General features: G+C 36.1%; 1 protein-coding gene across 1 annotated transcript; it reads left to right on the forward strand.

Moving 5' to 3' along the window:
- Window positions 1-205: 205 nt before the first annotated feature.
- On the forward strand, window positions 206-15,832 carry LOC131155618 (zinc finger protein CONSTANS-LIKE 9-like). The gene is made up of 4 exons (XM_058108866.1): window positions 206-793; window positions 1,565-1,795; window positions 14,616-15,013; window positions 15,703-15,832. Exons 1-4 carry the CDS (start codon window positions 206-208, stop codon window positions 15,830-15,832), a joined length of 1,347 nt encoding a protein of 448 aa, XP_057964849.1.
- Window positions 15,833-18,807: the final 2,975 nt, after the last annotated feature.

Genomic DNA, 18,807 nt, shown 5'->3' on the forward strand with positions numbered 1-18,807 from the left:
GGAATCGGCCCATTTTCCTTAACCAGCATCCAAAGATGTGAGTCTACTCGATCACAGTTGTGCAATTCAGAAGTAACAAATTAGTCCTCATTTCTTTTCTGTTGTACGTTTTGGCAAGGATGAAGGCCTAGGCCACACAATTTACAGGATTAAATACATGTAAAAGAAGATGGATTTAGTTTAGTTTAGTTTAGTTGAAATTGAAATGGGTTACATGTGTGATTTCTGTGGGAGTCAAAGATCAATGGTGTACTGTCAATCCGATGCTGCTTCCTTATGTTTGTCGTGCGATCGACAAGTCCACTCTGCAAATGCCCTTTCGAGGCGACACCCGAGGACCCTTCTATGCGAAAGGTGCAAGGCCCAACCTGCATTTGTCAAATGCGTTGAGGAGAGGACTTCTCTGTGCCAGAATTGTGATTGGATGGGGCATGGCGTCTCGACTGCGAGTGCGTGCCAAGCTCATAAGAGGCAAACTATTGTTTCATACTCTGGTTGCCCTTCGGCTGCTGAGTTTTCGACAATCTGGTCGTTTGTTTTAGATATTCCCTCTGCGGGTGGTTCTGCTTGTGAGCATGGAATGGGTTTGATGAGTGGCATCAACAAGAACAGTGGTCAAGAAATTAATGGCAGGCAAGATGTATCCGCAGCAGCAGTTGAAGTGAATGATTCACAAAAGAGGGATCAGGATGAGTGTGGTGTTTGGATGGGCTCAACTTCAATATTGCCTCAATCTAATTCTGCACCAGACACTGTTCGGCCTTCCGGATCAGCAAACTCAACTGTGCCCAAGGTGGGTATTGGTTGATTTTCAGATATGTCATACGCACTTCCAAGGCTTAAGTTAAATATTTTGAGTTTGCATCCTGTCGCATCATGCTGCAAGGAAACTGCAAGACCATTATTAACTATAGTGTTCAAGAGTTTCGAAGTAGAGTTTCATTTTCCAATTTTGAATTGGGTGTGGTTTACTCACCGAATCAAAAAATCAAGCCATGAGCCTTTCCCAGTGCGCATATTTTTTTTATTTTTTTAAATATAAGACATTAAAGATAAAAAAAAAATGTATCTTCTTTAAAATTTCACCAAATATCATAGATCTTACTTAATAGAATTTTTCCTTAGAAAACTAATTATTTTACAAAATATAAGAAAAAGTTTGTATCTTTTTGCCAAACCTGAAAAGAGGTACATAGAATTCTTAAAACCTTAGATTCTTGTTTGAAACTCATAAAATATTAGAAAAAGAGAAGGAAAATATAAAGGAATCTTAATTTTCATATTTGGTTATCAAGAAAATGAGAAAAAATAAAAAATAAAAAATACACCAAATCTATAAACAAAAATTTAATTTTTTTTTATTTTAGTCATATTAAACAAAATTTTATTTTAGAAGTATTTAATAGAGAAGGAAACAATAAAGGAAAATAAGTTTTATTCTTATTTTCTTTTCTTTTTCTTTTTTCACATTCAATCTCTAAGTGAGATTTTTGAAGCGATTTTTTTGTTTTAGTTAAGAACCACTGCAAATATTTTTGGTTTATTAATATATGCATGGGCGCAGTTATGGTGTGGTGGAACAAAAGGTCCTGGGCTTTGTAAAGATGATGGTGTGTACGAGGAGTTCAACATGGATGAAGTTGGCTTGAATTTCGAGAACTACGAAGAACTGTTTGGGGTAGCTCTTAATCAGTCAGAACAGCTTTTGGAGAATGGCGGGATTGATAGCTTGTTTGGAACAAAGGACATGTCTGGTGCTGATGATTCCAACTGTCAGGGACCAGTTGTTGCTGAGGTTCTATTATCTTCATTTTGCTTTACATGTGGTGCTCTTAATTATTAATATTTCTGAAATAACCATATTGTCTTTCTTGCTGCAGCAAGTGCTTTATTTGTTTGTTAAAGCATGCATGGTGTTTTTTTTGTGAAACATTAGAAACTGTCAAATAAGCATAATAACCATGCAAGACTTACAAAACTAAATATTGAAATAAAATACATCAGTGATAATTAAGTATGTGTTATAAACGGTGCAACAGTTGTAATAAAAGGCTTTAGTTGTGTTCTAAAGCTTGCATTATGCATTTGTGAGATGATATAAAGTTTGAATTTCTATGTTTAGATGTTTTAAAACTTTAAACTTTGGTAAGTACTTGTCAATTATCATTTTTTTTTTATAGATGTCAACAAAGCACATATGCTAAAGAGGAAAAAAGTAAATTGCAAGCTCTTGAAAAAGAGAGCTAAGTGTAGTTACCTAGGTCGTTTCCTACCCTCTAGCACGGTGATCTAGATCACACAATTCGTTAGGCCAATAGCATCCTAAATCCCCATGCGATAAGGATTCAATTCCCAAAAGTGGCGACCTATATTTCTTAACCATTTTCAAATAAAAATTCACATGAAAATATTCACAAATTTTAAAATCATGCAAAAGCATTCATTGTTGTTCAAAGATTAGTTGCTAGGATGTGTAGAGATAATTGCTCAACATAAGCATCAAGTGGTCGACAAAATGATCAAGAGAATTCAATACTCATTCAAATATATATATAATGTTGTGGTATTACATTGCTTATATAGACATATTCTAGAGCTAACAGCTTCCAATACAATCAGGATCAATGTCTTTTACTTTTAGAGGAATCTGTGCTAATCCTCTGCAGTGTCTTGCTGTCCTCTGCAGTGCCTTGCTTTTTGCTTGTCGTGGTGATGGTAGAAGGCTCTGCTGATATTGCCAAGTGATGATCTGGCTTGGTGTTGTCCTTAACAGCCCCCCCCCCCCTCGATACAAGTGGCACTTGTGAAATAGTGAAACTTGATTGAAGGAGTAAGAACTGTGCTATTGGCAATGGTTTAGTGAGTATATCTGCCACTTGATCTTTACTGGACACAAAGGAGACATTAAGTGTCTTTTGACAACTTGCTAATGTGGAATTCTCGGGTTATGCATGTATTGACACACTTTATTGACAACAAATGATATGTCTGCACGAGTAAAAGATAAGTATTGCAAGCTGCCAACTATACTACGATATAAATGAGGATCCTCAAAGGGATTTCGCTCAAGGGCTAAGAGTTTAGAGGAGGTTGACATGGGAGATGAAACTAGTTTTGCATGATGCATATTTGTACGATGAAGAAGTTCCAAAATGTATTTAGATTGACTTAAGTACAACCATTTATCATTTCGGTAGATGTGAATTCCTAGAGAAAAAAAATGCAATGGATCTAAGTGTTTGACAAGAAAAGCCATGCCTAAGGCAGCAATGAAATCAAAGATTAATTTAGAATCAGACCTAGTGACAATAATGTCATCCACATAGATCATAACAAACATAATATGAGATGCATTATTATACAAAATTAAGGAAGTGTCAGACTTGGATTCTTGAAAACCAAGCGAAAAAAGCTTGGTACTAAGCTTTGAAAACCGGGCCCGAGGAGCCTGTTTAAGGCCATAAATGGCCTTTTTTCAGCTTACAAACATGATGAGTAAATTCTGAATGTACAAAACCAAAGGGTTACTGCATGTATACTGCCTCCTCTAAGTCACCGTGCAAAAAGGCATTTTGTATGTCTAACTGTTGGAGAGGCCAATTAAAGGTGACAGTAAAGGACAATATAATTAGGATGGTAGTATGTTTGATCACTGGGGAAAAGGTTTTTGTGTAGTCAATGTCAGCTTGTTGATGAAAGCCTTTGGCTACAAGACGGGCTTTTCGTCATTCTAAAGTGCCATCATCTTTCCTCTTTGTTTTGAGTATCCACTTTGGACCCAAAACATTGAAAGAAGTTGATGGAGGGACCAAATCCCATGTGTGATTGTGTAACAATGCTTGAAATTCCAATTTTATAGCCTCGCCATTCAGGGAATTTAGAGGCCTCCGTGTAGGAAGTAGGTTCTTCTAGAACATTGTGTGAAGTGGTGGTGAGTGAAAAGGAAGGTGATGGCTTTCGAGTGGGCGAAGGAATTGTACCATTAGTGTGTTTGTGATCATCGGATGAGTGTTTGAAGACAGTGCACGAGGAGACGAAGTTGGTGGAATGGCTGGAACTGATTGGTAGAAATCTGCATTATGGGAAGAAAGGTCTTATATTGTATCGGGTGAGGAGGGCGAGAGTGTTGGTGGGCTAGGAGAAGAGTTAGATGAGTTAAATTGGTTCGAAGGTGATGCAGTTCCAGTGGGCAGTGAGGATGTGTGAGTCAGCAAGAGAGGGATGGGCTGGGAGACATGTGAGTGTGGGCTGGACTGAGATGCAGTGGGTGAGGTTTGTAAATGTATAAGACGAACAAAAGTGGTCTATAAGGTGTTGGACACATGCTGGATATATTTTTGAAATGGAAAATGGTTTTCATTGAAAATTACATCCCTAGAGATGTAGACTCGATCCGATGGAAAATGAAGACATCGATATCCTTTATGATCTAGGTTGTAGCCCAAAAACACACAAAGTGTGGATCTAAGGTCCAATTTATGATGATTTTATGGACGCAAATTTGGCCAACATGCTATGCCAAAGGTCTGAAGAAAATCATAATTGGGTATTTTTTTTTTTGTAGAGTAGTTGAAAAGGAGACTTATTTTTCAAAACTGATGTGGGCATTCTATTTATAAGATAAACCAAAGTTTGAAATGCCTCAAACCAGTACTTTGTTGGCATAGATGCCTGAGTTAAAAGAGTGTTGTGATATGTGGCTCATATTTTTTATTGGAATGCATATACAAGAGAAAACATGGAAGAAAACAGCAGCTAAGGTTTGCATGAGCAAACCGTCGACAGTTTCCCTCAAATCGTTGACGATTTTGTCAGGATGACAAGAAACAGTCAACGATTTTGGTGTTGTTGCTTCAACTGTTTGCTTTCGGTAATAAATTATCAACAGTATATCTGAAATCATCAACAGTTTGGCTCAATTACTAGCGCTGATTTTTCAAATTTTGAATTGGGATGTTAGGTTGGTTGGGTTTTAGAGGGAAATCCTCCGGGAAAATTATATATACATGTTGTACTATGTAAAAGAGTGTCTTTGGACACAAGATAGTAAAACTTATATTGTCGATTACTTCCGTGAATGTAGGCATTGCCGAACCACGTAATTCTTTGTGTCATTGTTATTGTTTTCATTATAATCTGCGTGATTATTGTTCTATATATTTCACCGTTAAGTGTTGCATTGTAAGATCGATTTATTTTGTTGTGCATTCAATTTTCACAACAAATTGGTATCAAAGCATTGTTGTAATGGCTTCTGAAACTTCTTGTACAAAGTTCAATGTTGTCAAGTTCGATGGAACAAGAAACTTCGGTTTGTGGCAGAGAAGGGTCAAAAATTTGTTAGTGCATCAAGGTATGGTAAATTCTTTTTACGAAGTGCAGCCAGAAAGCATGGACGAAACAAGTTGGAATAATTTGGAAGCAAAGGCAACAGTGACTATGAGGCTTTGTTTGGCGAATGATGTGTTGTATCATGTCTCATTAAAGAGGATTCTCTTGCGACTGTTTGGAAGAAACTTGAAATCCGGTATATGTTCAAGTCTCTTACGAATAAATTATATCTTAAGAAAAAGTTGTATTGGCTTAAGATGGTGGAGGGTTCATATTTGAACCAACAAATCAATCAATGCATTCAATCAAATTGTAAATGATATAATGCAGGTTGATGTGAAATTTTAGGAAGAAGTTAAGGCACTGATACTATTGAATTCCCTACCTGCGTCTCACACGTATAAGAATTTGGTTACTACTCTAACATGGGGTAAAGAAACCCTGAATTTGGAAGAAATAAAAAGCGCACTGCTGGGTTTTCATCAAAGAAAAAAGGTCAACGATGAAATTTCACATGGTGAAGGACTTATGATAAAGAGTAACCAAGAACATGGGAGAAGTAAATTTTGAAACAAATCGAGTGGTAATAAGTCTCGATCGTTGTCCAGGAAGAAGAAGAATGTTTGGTATTTTAAGTGCGGGAAAAAGGGACACATAAAATTGAAGTGTCCGAAATGGAAGAAGGGGAATTCTAAAAATAAATAGGGTTCTTCAAAATTAGTGAATGTAGTTGAAGAAGGATGCTCAGAAAGCAATGATAGTGATATGCTTTCTATTTCATCGGGGTCGAATCACCTTATGGATTCTTGGGTGCTAGATTCGGCGTGCTCTTATCACATAACACCAAATAAAGAATGGTTCAGCACCTACAGGTCTATTAATTATGGTTCCTTTTTTATGGAAAATGATGATTCATGCAAAATAATTGGAATAGGAAACATCAGAACTAAAATGCATGATGGTGTTGTGAAAACTTTATGTGATGTAAGGCACATACCAGATCTACGGAAGAGTCTAATTTCATTGGGTACTTTGGATTGTAATGGGTATAGTTATAACTCTAAAAGTGGAGTTATGAAGTTATGTAAAGGCATTCTAATGGTGATGAAAGGATAGAAGTTAGTGGGAAATATCTATGCACTGCTAAGCACTACAGTTGTAGGTGGAACTGCAGCCATAGATTATGAGTTAGATGAAACTATTTTGTGACATATGCGGATAGGGAATATGGGAGAGCATGGGATGAAGGAACTTCATAAGAGGAATCTTTTGAAGGGTATCAAAACATATAGGCTGAAGTTTTGTGTTCTTGGGAAACAGAATAAGGTGCATTTAAAAATAGCCACACACAAGATGGAGGGTGCTCTAGACTACATTCATTCGGATGTTTGGGGGCCGATGAGAGTAGCATCAAGAATTGGACATATATATTTTGCGATTTTCATTGATGATTACTCACGAAAGATTTGGGTGTACTTCATGTGGCACAAGTTAGATACATTTGCCAGGTTTAAGTTGTAGAAAGTTGAAATGGAAACCCAAACAGGGAGGAGAATTAGATGCCTTAGATTAGACAATGGGATCGAGTATGTTGATTCAAGGTTCATGGAATTTTTTTTAGCAGTATGGCATAAGGAGACATTTCAAAATTTTTCAGACACCACAACAAAATGGTGTGATAAAAAAGATCAACCAAATTCTAGTTGAGAGAGTTCGGTGTCTCAGGTTGAATCTAAGGCTAGCGAAGAACTTTTGGGCTGAGACAGTAAGTATGGTGTGTTTCTTGGTTAACCAATCACCAAGGGCATCGCTAAAGGGGAAATTTGTAGAGGAGTTATAGACAGTATGCGATAGACCACTTCGGTTTAAGAGTATTTAATTGTTTGGCTTATATGCACATTTCTAGTTAGGAGAGATCAAAGCTTGATGCAAAATCTAGATGCTGCATTTTTCTGAGGTATCAGAAAGGTGTGGAAGGGTTCAAGTTGTGGGATCTAATGGCAAACAAGGTGGTGATCAGTAGAGATGTGATTTTCGATGAGAAAGTTACGGTGAACCGTACTCAGAAAGAAGATGAAAGGAAACAGGTGCTAGAAAACTGGATCAGAGATGAGCATGTTGTGCAGGTGGAGTTAGAGACTTGGGGCAATAATGACAGTGTCTAGAATGCAGGGAGTTCTGCCTCGAGAAATCAGCAAGTTGACAGTTTTCCTATACGCAGATCCAGATACACAGTCAGGCCACTGCCAAGGTATGGATTTGATGATCTGTATCTTATGCTTTCATTACTAGTTACAAGGATCTAACTACTTTTCAAAGGGTAGAAAAGTAGATGGATAGGTGCAATGGTGGAGGAAATAAAGTCATTGCATAAGAATCAGACATAGGATCTAGTGGAACTTCCATAAAGGAAAAGGGCGATAGGTTGCAAGTGGGTATTTAAGAAGAAAGAAGCGGTATCAGAAAAGGAAGGGGAGAAGTTCAAAACACGGTTAGTAGCAAAGGGATACTCACAGAAGGAAGGAGTTGATTATGACAAAACTTTCTGACCTGTGGTCAGGCACACTTCTATCAGGTTAGTGTTGGGATTAGTGACACACTATGATAAGTATTTGGAGCAAATGGATGTAAAGACTACATTTCTCCATAGTGATTTGGAGGAGCAGATTTATATGGTACAACTAGAGGGATTCAGTCAACCCGGGCAAGAGCATTTGGTTTGCAAACTAATGTCACTTTACGGGCTAAAATAGTCTCTGAGGCAATGGTACAAATGTTTTGAATCTTATATGATCCGGATAGGCTACAAGAGGTGTGAGTATGATTGTTGCGTATATGTTAAGATTCTTGATGATAGTTCTCTTATTTTTCTGTTGCTTTATGCTGATGACATGCTAATTGTTGTGAAAGTATAACTGAGGTAAATCAGTTGAAGACTCTATTGAATAAAGAGTTTGACATGAAATATCTTAGTGCAGCCAATAAAATACTTGGTATGGAGATTCGCAGGGACTAAACTACAAGGAGATTGTGGTTATCTCAGGGCGGTTATGTGGAGAAGGTGTTGGAAAGGTTTAACATGGCTGATGCGAAACCGGTAAGTACACCGTTAGCGAATCACTTTAAATTGTCTACCGCTCAATGACCAAGGATGGATGATGATATCCAGGACATGTCAAAAGTCTCCTATGCTAGTGCATTGGGGTGTTTAATGTATGTTATGGTATGTACAAGACCGGGCTTGGCACACGCGATCAGTGTGGTGAGTAAGTTTCTTTCAAATCCAAGTAGACATCATTGGGATGTCATTTAATGGATTTTCATATACTTAAGGGGTACTTCTCATTATGGCATCATGTTCGGCAAGCAATAGAGTGATTCGTCAGTTGTGGGATATGTTGATGCAGATTATGCAAGGGATTTTGATGATAGGATGTCTACAACAGAGTATGTGTTCACCCTTGTGGGAATACCTATTTGTTGGAGGTCCATGGTATAATCTCGGGTTGCATTGTCAACAACTAAGTTAACGTAGAGTATATGGCAGTCACCGAAATTGTTAAGCAAGCATTGTGGCTTACATGTTTAGTTAAGGAGCCGGGTATACAGCAAGGTGGAGTTTAGCTGCATTGTGACAATCAGAGTGTCATCTATTTGGCGAAGAATCAAGTGTATCATGCGAGAACTAAACATATAGTTGTAAGGTTCCACGAGATTTGGGAGTTGATTTCTTCAGGAGAACTTGTACCTGAGAGAATTCATACTTCTGAGAATGCAACAGATATCTTGGTGAAACCGATTACCACTGATAAGTTCAAGCATTGGTTGGACTTGTTGAATGTCTCTAGTTGTTATATGGGAGGATGTCCCAACCTATTGTCCCAAGGTAGAGCATCGGGTTTATGTTTTCGATTTTCTCCTAAGGGGCATATATTTTCCAAGATGGAGATTGTTGTGATATGACGCTCATATTTTTGAGTGGAATGCATATATAAGAGAAAACATGGAAGAAAACATCAGCTAAGGTTTGCAAAAGCAAACCGTTGACAGTTTCCCTCAAATTTTCAACAGTTTTGTCAAGATGACAAGAACTAATTGAAGGTTTTGATTCTGTTGCTTCGACTGTTTGCTTTTGGTATTAAACTGTCGACGATATGTCTTAAATCGTCGACTGTTTGGCTCGGTTACTTGCACTGATTTTTCAAATTTTGAATTGGTACATTAGGTTGGTTGGGTTTTAGAGGGAAAGCCTCCGGAAAAGTTATATATACATGTTGTACTATGTAACAAAGTGTCTTTGGACACAAGATAGTGAAAATTACATTGTCGATTGCTCCCATGGATGTAGGCATTGCCGAACCACGTAATTCTTTGTGTCATTGTTATTTATTTTATTATAATCTGTGTGATTGTTATTCTGTATATTTTACTATTGAGTGTTGCATTGTAAGATCAATTTATTCCACTATGCATTCAATTTTCAAAACAAAGAGATAGTCCAATTTCAACTATATGACGGTGACGACGCTCAACTGTCCCATTTTGGGCATGTGAATACGAACATGTGAGCCCATGAATAATACCAAATGATTGAAGAATTTTCTCGAATGGTCTAAATTCACCAACTCCGCCCATTTGCACAATTTTAATTTTTTAGGAAAAAAATTTATTGACATAATGTAAAAAGGAAAGGAAAATTTGAAGAAACGTCATATTTCGATTGGATTGGAAAACACCACATATATTTAGAGAAATTGTCAACAATAGACAAGTAAAATTTACAACCATTCGAGGATAAAATAGGGGTCGGACCCCACACGTCTAGGAAGAGTAACTCAAATGGATGTAAGGACCTAGAGAGGGTGATGGATAATGAGGAAGTGCATGTGCTTTTCCTTAATAACATGTTGAGCAGTGTGAAATAGTCGTGTGAGAATTTATTGGAAGCTTAAACTGACTAATGATGATAGAGGTAGTTTTCGGGGATGGATCTATAAGTCGGAGGTGCCATTGGTATGAAGAAGTGTGTTCACCAATGTTCACTTTAGGAGAGGCCGAAACTGAAGCTGGGGTGGTGGTATCCATAGGTAAGACATACAAGCCATTTTCAACGGTTCCCTAAAGTAGAGACCCCTAAGTTTGCAAATCCTTCACAAGAAAATAATTTGAATGAAACTCAAAGTAAACAAAATTGTCATAGCGAAATTGACGAACAAACAATTATTATTTTTTTGTATTTAAAGGAACATGAAGAAGTTGAGAATGGAGAAATTTTCCAAAGGGAGTGTGCACATGAACAGAACCCATGTGATGTATAGGCATTGTAGAACCATCTCCGATGCTTACTTGATCCGAGCCCTAATATGAAGAAGAATCCAAGTTTAGGTTGCTGAACTTAGAGGTGAAATGATGGGTTGTAGCAATGTCCAAAAACCAAGAATGAACATTTTTTGGGGTGGAAGAAGAGTGGTTATATTTGCGGATAATGAGGGAGGTGGAGCTATTTGATAGCTATGATCAAATCTGTGGTAACAAACCAAGGCAAAGTGGTCGGGTTTACCGCACACTTGACATAAGGTTCTATTATCAGGTCGAGTGGAGAAGAAGGAAGGGTTGTGCCTACCTCCTCCACATCGACCATGAGAAGATCAAGAACCTCTACCCCTAGGTGAGGAAGCAATTGAGTTAGGAGATTTGACTAAGTATTGTGAGTAGCTAGAGAATAGGCAGTGATCAAGCATTGTGTGGGTTTGATGGGCTAACCAAGATTCATATGTAAACAAGAAGCTGTATATTTGTTGTGGTGAGAGGGGATCGGCTCGAGTTGTGAGAGAGGTGACCAAGGGATCATAATCTATCCCAAGGCTAGCAAGTAAATAAACTGAAAATTTAGAGGGGGAGAGGGGTTGCCCAGCAGCACCTATGGAGGCAGCCAAAGTCTTGGCTTTGTGAAAATAATCTACAATGGACTTAGAGCCCTTTTTTAGAGTGGCCTATTGATACTGAGTCTACATTACATGGGCAGTGGATTAAGAGGAAAAGAGAGTTTGTAGGCTAGTCCAAGCATCTTGAGCAGTGTTGTAGTCAAGAACCTAGGCTAGAACCTGGTCCAACGGAGAAGAATTAATGGCAGATAGGATGAGTTGGTCGCGTTAGACCCACTGAGTATAATCGGGATTGGGGGCATCATTGATCATGGGAGGAGGCATAGGAGAAGAGCCATCCACATGACCAAAGAGTTGGTGACTCTAAAGAAAGGGTAACATCTATGCCTTTTAGAGAAGGGAATTTTTAATGGTGAGCTTTATAGTGATGAAGTGGCTAGAGAAATTGAGGGTTGGGTTAGGGGCCATGGAAGGTGGATTCTATGTTGTGGAGTTGGGTAAAGAGTCACCGTAAGCCATGGAAATATAAAAGGATGCTGGACGTGAGTCTCATATGGCTCTTGATACCATGTTGAGATAACTGCAATCAACATGAACATCAAGTGCTCAACAGAATGCTCAAGAGAATTCAATACTCATTCCATTATTCTTTTATATATATATATTTTTTGTTGTGCTATTACATTGCTTAAAAAAACATATTCTAGAGCTGATAGTTTCCCACACAATCATGAATATCAATGGTCACCTGTCCTAACCGCTTTCCACACAATCAGGATCAATGTCTTTGACTCAATGAACACCTATCCTAATAGCTTTCCACATAATCAGGATTAATGTCTTTTACTTTTAAAGGAATTTGCACTAATCCTCTGTAGTGGCTTGTTGTCCTCTGCAGTGCCTTGCTTGTTGTCTGTCATGGTGATGGTGGAAGGCTTTGCTGATATTGCTAAGTGATGATCTGGATTGGTATTGTCCTTAATAGGGAGATAGAGAAGTGATCCTTTTGTGGCTTCAAATCTTTCAACAAGAAAGAAAGACAAAGGAGCTTCATGTCATTACGAAGCTCCTACAAGAGAAAGAATAAGTTTTCCTATTGCAAAGCTTGCAACGAAAGAGAAGAGGGCTTCTTTTTCTGTTGTGAAGCCTATGATGGAGAGAGAAAAAGGGATTTTTGTTGCTATTATGGTGGATGTGTTTGAACATATGTGGGTTAGAGAGAGAGAGAGAGAGAGAGAGAGAGAGAACTATTTGATTGACCTAGAGTTTTATTTGAATACATCCGATAATTGTTTCATCCTAAGTATATAATAATAAACACGAAGTGACCTCACATTGCATATCAACTAATCGATCCAAATAAATGGTTCATGTGTACCATGATCAAATTACATGACAAAGCAATTATTCCTACCCACCCAAGAACCATGTAAAATTAAGTAGTATGCCCTATTCCTATACACGTAGCACAACCCAAGGTGCATTGCTAGATCTCCAGGTAACTATAGAACTAACAATAGTTAACAGACTAGCCTGAATTTTTCCTTGTTGATAGCTAGCTAAAAAAGATTTGGGTTTGCATGAAATAGTTCAAAGGATCCAAAGTGAATGTATTGGATAGAGTTTGTATAAATTAAATATTTTACATTTGCTGAAATAATTGGAATAAGGTTTTATAAGGCCTTCGTACTAAATGTAAGGAGAAGAAAGCTATGTGGAGCTCAATGTTTGCAGTGATTTGGTGCATTTTTCTTGGAACACAGTGCAAGAATCTTTAAGGTATTTGTTACTCTCATTGACTAAATATGGTGTAGGGTTGTCTTTTTGGCATGTCTTTGGTGTTTTGCTAATTGTTTCTTTAAGGGAGTTGTATTATTGGCTAATCTGCAAAGGGATTGGAGAATGGTTCTTCGTTAGTTTTTTTTTTCGTTTTCTTCTTCTATTTAGTTGTTTTTTCTCTTCAGGGAGGATAACTTGTACTTCTTTTCTTTGCTCTTCCATTGTTTTTCTCTTTGTGGGGGATATAGTATCCTCCTTTCCCGTGCTCTCTCTCTCTCTCTCTCTCTCTCTCTCTCTCTCTCTCTCTCTCTCTCTCTCTCTCTCTCTCACACACACACACACACACACACAATTTTATTATTTCATCTAAGAAAAGGCTTTGTTGCATTATACTCATCTAAATGACCAGATTCTTGTGCAAGTTAACAATCTAGATTTTACAAGAAAATTGCTATTTGATTTCTGAAGAAGGTTTGAGCAGTCACAACAACCATTATTGGAAGTTATAATTCTAAAATTTTATCCAAAGCTTGGAAGTTCATTGTTCATTTGTGAGGGATAAACGTTTGATGTTGTTGCTTACAATGGAAAGTTGTGACTTCATTTAGAAAATTGTCTTTCAATAATTATAAATGAAAAGTGTTAAATGTAACTTCAAATTATAGTTCAGGAATTTTGTAATAATATTTGTGATGAATATATATGCTTTTAGAATTTATGATATTGACCAAACCGTTGCAATTTTCTAAACCTTTCATGGAGTTAAATTAACACTATATTTCTGTAGTAAGTTACTATACTTGTGTATGTTGCATTGTTTATCTAAACTTCTTCATGCATATATGCAAGTGTCTTTTTTTTTTTTCTCTCTTTTAGTAAGAACTTATTGCAATGTGCTAGCTTGTGTTATTTACTTGACACCTTTGGCCTTTGCATATATATACTCTGTGTATCTATATTTAGTTTGTAGCTTAAAACACCCTCGCACATTTTCATGAATAATGAGGTTACCCTGCTAGTTTTATACCATTACATTGTCTAGCTGCTTGTCAAATTATGCATAAAACTATCAATATGTGTAGGCTTGGGGCCTTGACTCCCTTTATAGGTGGCAAGATAAGTATGAGCAGAAATAGGGTTACTTATCTATCTTATTTTGAATAGAGTTGTCACTAAATTTTATTTAACCTAGTTGTGGTTAGGTTGTGTAATTAACTACAAATTTATGAATTAAACACTAAGTTCAACCTAGGTCATATAATAAGTATTAGGGTTTATTCTGCGTAATCAGGTCGAATTTGAGAGATTTTGACAAACAATGTTTGAAGTTAGCCTAGACAAAATACAATATTGATGATAACAATAACAATAGTTTTTTGAAATTTGAACTCTTAGTCCCTCTTCTGGTCAATGACCGGTTTGGGTTTTAAAACACTGGTTTTAATTAATGTGCTCACTATCATATATATATTGCACTTAATTAAAGAAGACATATAAATAAGATCTTGCATGTCATTTATAGTTGTCACTGCAAGGCATTAATTTGTTAGTTTGCAGGCAAAGCAAATATGCAATATAATTACTTAGGGTTGGAATTTGATTTTGGTACCATGCATGCAGGGACCCTCATCAGTTGGAGCAGTGAAGAATGCAATACAACCAGATGCAGCAGCTTATGCTTCTGGTGAGTCCATGAAAATGAGCCCTAAAACTGATGAACTAATATTTTGTTTTACTACTACTACAGCAAGCTGCAGGCAAGCAGCAGCCCACTCTAGCGGCCTCTCATTTTCTGGGCAGCTAACTAGGGAGAGCACTAGTGCCGGCGGAGATTATCAGGACTCGTGTGGAGCTTCTTCGTCTAATTCGATGCTTCTCAATATGGGAGAGCCTCCATGGACGTGCCCACCATGCACTTCTACTATTACTACTACTACTGAAACTACGACTTCCCTTCCTTCTGCAGCTACTCGAAATACTGCTGTTTTGCGTTATAAGGAAAAGAAGAAAACACGCAAGTGAGTATTACTCATCCAACCACTCCTCCCATGACCTATATATATATATGCGTGTTTGTGTCCTTTGAGTTTAAAGGATCTTGCAATTTTTGATTCATGAATCAAACACAACAACTGTATTTGTTTGCGTTTTTTCATTAATGATTATGGAAATAAAAGCTGGTGTGGCTGAGTGCTAACCTCTCTTCTCTCTACTATTCACAACTAGCCTTTTTTTAAGCGATGGTGTCCAAACTTCTTTAAACACTCGACTAATCTACTGGTATAATGGACGTGACCCTCTATCCTTCTCCGATTAAATGCCAGATTATTATCTCAAATAAAAAGTCAAAAGGCTCAAAATCTGAACCCTAACATTTTAACCACAAGAATTATAAATTTATTACTTGAGCGACCCATGGAGAGTTAGTTAGCCTCATGATTTGTTCAATGATTCATTAAGATGCCTAGGTAACTGCAGGCTTTCTTAATTTTTATCCAGATAGAAGTTTCAGGAAATGAATTATTTTTATAGCACATCAGTTTCATTTTTCACATATATGTATGTGCGTATAAAAAAATTGGGTTTCTATATATGATTGCACATAATTTCATGCAACTCTTCAAGTGCTTTTTTCTTTTATTAAAATTTTAGATTCATATATATATATATATATATATATATATATGTATATATTGTATTGTACAAGATTTGAGAAGACAGTGAGGTATGCCTCTCGCAAGGCGAGAGCCGACGTAAGAAGGCGTGTGAAAGGGCGGTTCGTGAAGGCTGGTGACGCTTATGATTACGATCCAGTCTCCCAAACCAGAAGCTATTGATCGATGAGATCCTGCACACACTTCAATTTAATTTCTACTATACTTACAAATTAAAGGAAATCAAACAATTATTAAATGTTGTTCTATATATTTCATATTGTAAAATCTTAAAGCTTGCAGTTAATTAAGTTACACCACCGTCGACGACGCTGAATGTATAGCACACACCATCATTATTATTATTATTATTATGATTATTATTATCATTATATATAGAGAGTTAGAATGGACACTAGTAATGTAATTGATGATTACAGTGATATATTTAATTATATTTCTACACTAATATACGTTATTGTTCGATAAATTTTGTGTGTTTGGGTATTGAGAATTTTTTTTTTTTCACTCGGAGAGACCTCAAATTTGGAATTGTATTATATTTGAATACGATATAGTATAAAATTATATTAAAATTTGTCTAATTTTGCTCAAATTCTAATTTAAAGTTCAAAATCCATGTTTCAAAACACTATATAAAGAAATTTTGTGGAATGCATTCATAACGTGTTAGTTGATATTGACATTAGGAATGAGTTTTTCATGGCTATCGAGGAGATTGGTTGATCAGGGATTTATTGTAGTGTTTAGGATGGTGTTTGTTTATTTATTTATTAAAAATTTGTTACCATTACTATATTAATTATAATTTTTTTGTCAATACACTAGTACATGTAATTTTTGGTTGCACTGTAAGAACTTTAGTAAGTAATATGGTTAATCAATAGGAGTCATTAATTAGTAATTATGCATCATAATTAATAATAATTGCTTGAAAGTTGAAACCAAGGTCATAAATAATATTTTTTTATTATAAATAGTAGAAAGAAATCATAAGTTAGTCCTTATATTATTAAGCAAAATATATTTTTGTCCATATACTTTTAATTAGTACAATTGAACACTTATACTTAATAATTTCATGCAATTTTTTATCATAATAATTAAATCTAAAAATTTTAGGGAATTTTGATGAAATTAATATATATATATATATATATATATATATATATATATATATATATAAACACACACACACAGATATATAAAGTGTTGAATTGATATTACATATTAAATCACTATTATAATTAACAAGTTTATTGTTAATAATAACTTAATATAGCAATATTTTTTTTCTTAATGACCCGAAACTCTAACTTGGGCGAACCAATTTTTTTTTTTAGAAAAAGTCGGTAGCCACCCACATTGGGGCTCCATCCCAAATTTATTCATAAACCTTCACTTGACAGAGGGATACCGTGGTTACAAGCAAAGCCTCTGGGAGATTACAAATAAACACTAAAACCCTTCCAAAAACAAGCCGAAAACAAAAACCAATAAAACAGAAAAACCGAAATAAAACAAGTCTAACCAAAAGGTCCAAACTGAACAAACTAAAAACAAACAACCAAAACAAACTACACAAGCCTAACCATTTGGACCCACTTAGGTTGCACCTAATCACAAATGAGGAATCGAATATGGAACCTTATGGTCACCAAAACCCAACTTCATCATTACCACTTGAACAAACTAAGTTAGGCTACTGTAATAATACATTGACAAAAAAAAAAATTTAATATAATAATCATTGCTAATATCCTAGATCATATGGTTGGTTTGAAGATTCTTAAATTTGAAATTTGTAAAATTTGATATAACATACCAGTTTATATAATTCAAGAGCATGAAAAAGATATATAGCTAGAATATTACTCGAATATCGAACGCACACCATTGTAGAAAAAGAATAATATTGCAAAAAAAGAAGGTAGAAATGAGAAGCTAGTTTAAATTGATAACAACAGTAGCATAATTAATTAAAGTAGACCAAATCATCACAAACACATCCTGCTGGAGAAATTAAGCAAATGACGACTGCAGGAGGAATCTACTTAATTACAACTTTATTTAATTAAGCAAACTTCATGATTGATCTAGTTCTTGTCATCTGTGGGCGTCCCATGGTATATGATCTTAGTGATGTTGTGATATATGAAAATGCTTTTGCAAAATGATGATAATCATTATTAGTTGTTTCTGGATTAGTCTTGTGGGTCTGAGAATCGGCCAAAGTTAGAGGAGGAAAACAACGATGATGAGCAAGGGTAAGGGTGCCTTCAAGTTTCCCTTTTGCTCTTTTATTTGGGAACTTTAATCATCACAAACCTCCAAGATAACCAAAACAACTTGAATGAGACCATTCAAATTTTGGGAACTATAAACGCTGTAAATATCTGAGATGGCCAGAACAACTTAAATGGGACTACTCAAATTTTGGTAACTATAAATACCGCAAACATCTGAGATAGTCAAAACAACTTGAATGTGACTACTTGGATTTGGAAATAGTAATCGCCGCAAACCTCTGAGATAGCAAGAGCAACTTGAATGGGACCATTCAAACTTTGGAAACTATAATTGTTGCAAACATCTGAGATGGTCAGAGCAACTTAACTAATGCCCTAAATATCCAAAGTAGACATAATAACTTGGAAGTGACTACTTGGATCTAGGATGCCCATGTCCTAAGTAGAATGTGAATCATTCCAATTTATGGAGGACAGTGAATTTTGGATGGGTGTGAATCGGAATGAACACTATTTACAAAATGATTTATGGAAGACAGTGAATTTTGGATGGGCGTGAATCAGGAATGAACACTATTTACAAAATGAACACAAAAAAACTTATATGATATGAACATGATGATGTATGATATGAGGACACATATTGACCCTACTTATGCTATGATTTTTACAAAATGCAAGTAAATGACTTCCCATCACATTTAATGCAATGCATGAAGATGCATGAATCTCCCTCTTCAAATATGTCAATGCCTTAAACAAGACTCTAAAATCTATCCCAGGCATGTCTCATGATATCATTTTTCAAATTTCATTCTGGAAAGAAACTCATGCTTTATCAATAATGCCCCAATAATCTTAAGCAGAAAATGTCAACCATACTATCTG

Source organism: Malania oleifera, chromosome 5 (genome assembly GCF_029873635.1).
Source record: "Malania oleifera isolate guangnan ecotype guangnan chromosome 5, ASM2987363v1, whole genome shotgun sequence".
Lineage (NCBI taxonomy): Eukaryota > Viridiplantae > Streptophyta > Magnoliopsida > Santalales > Ximeniaceae > Malania > Malania oleifera.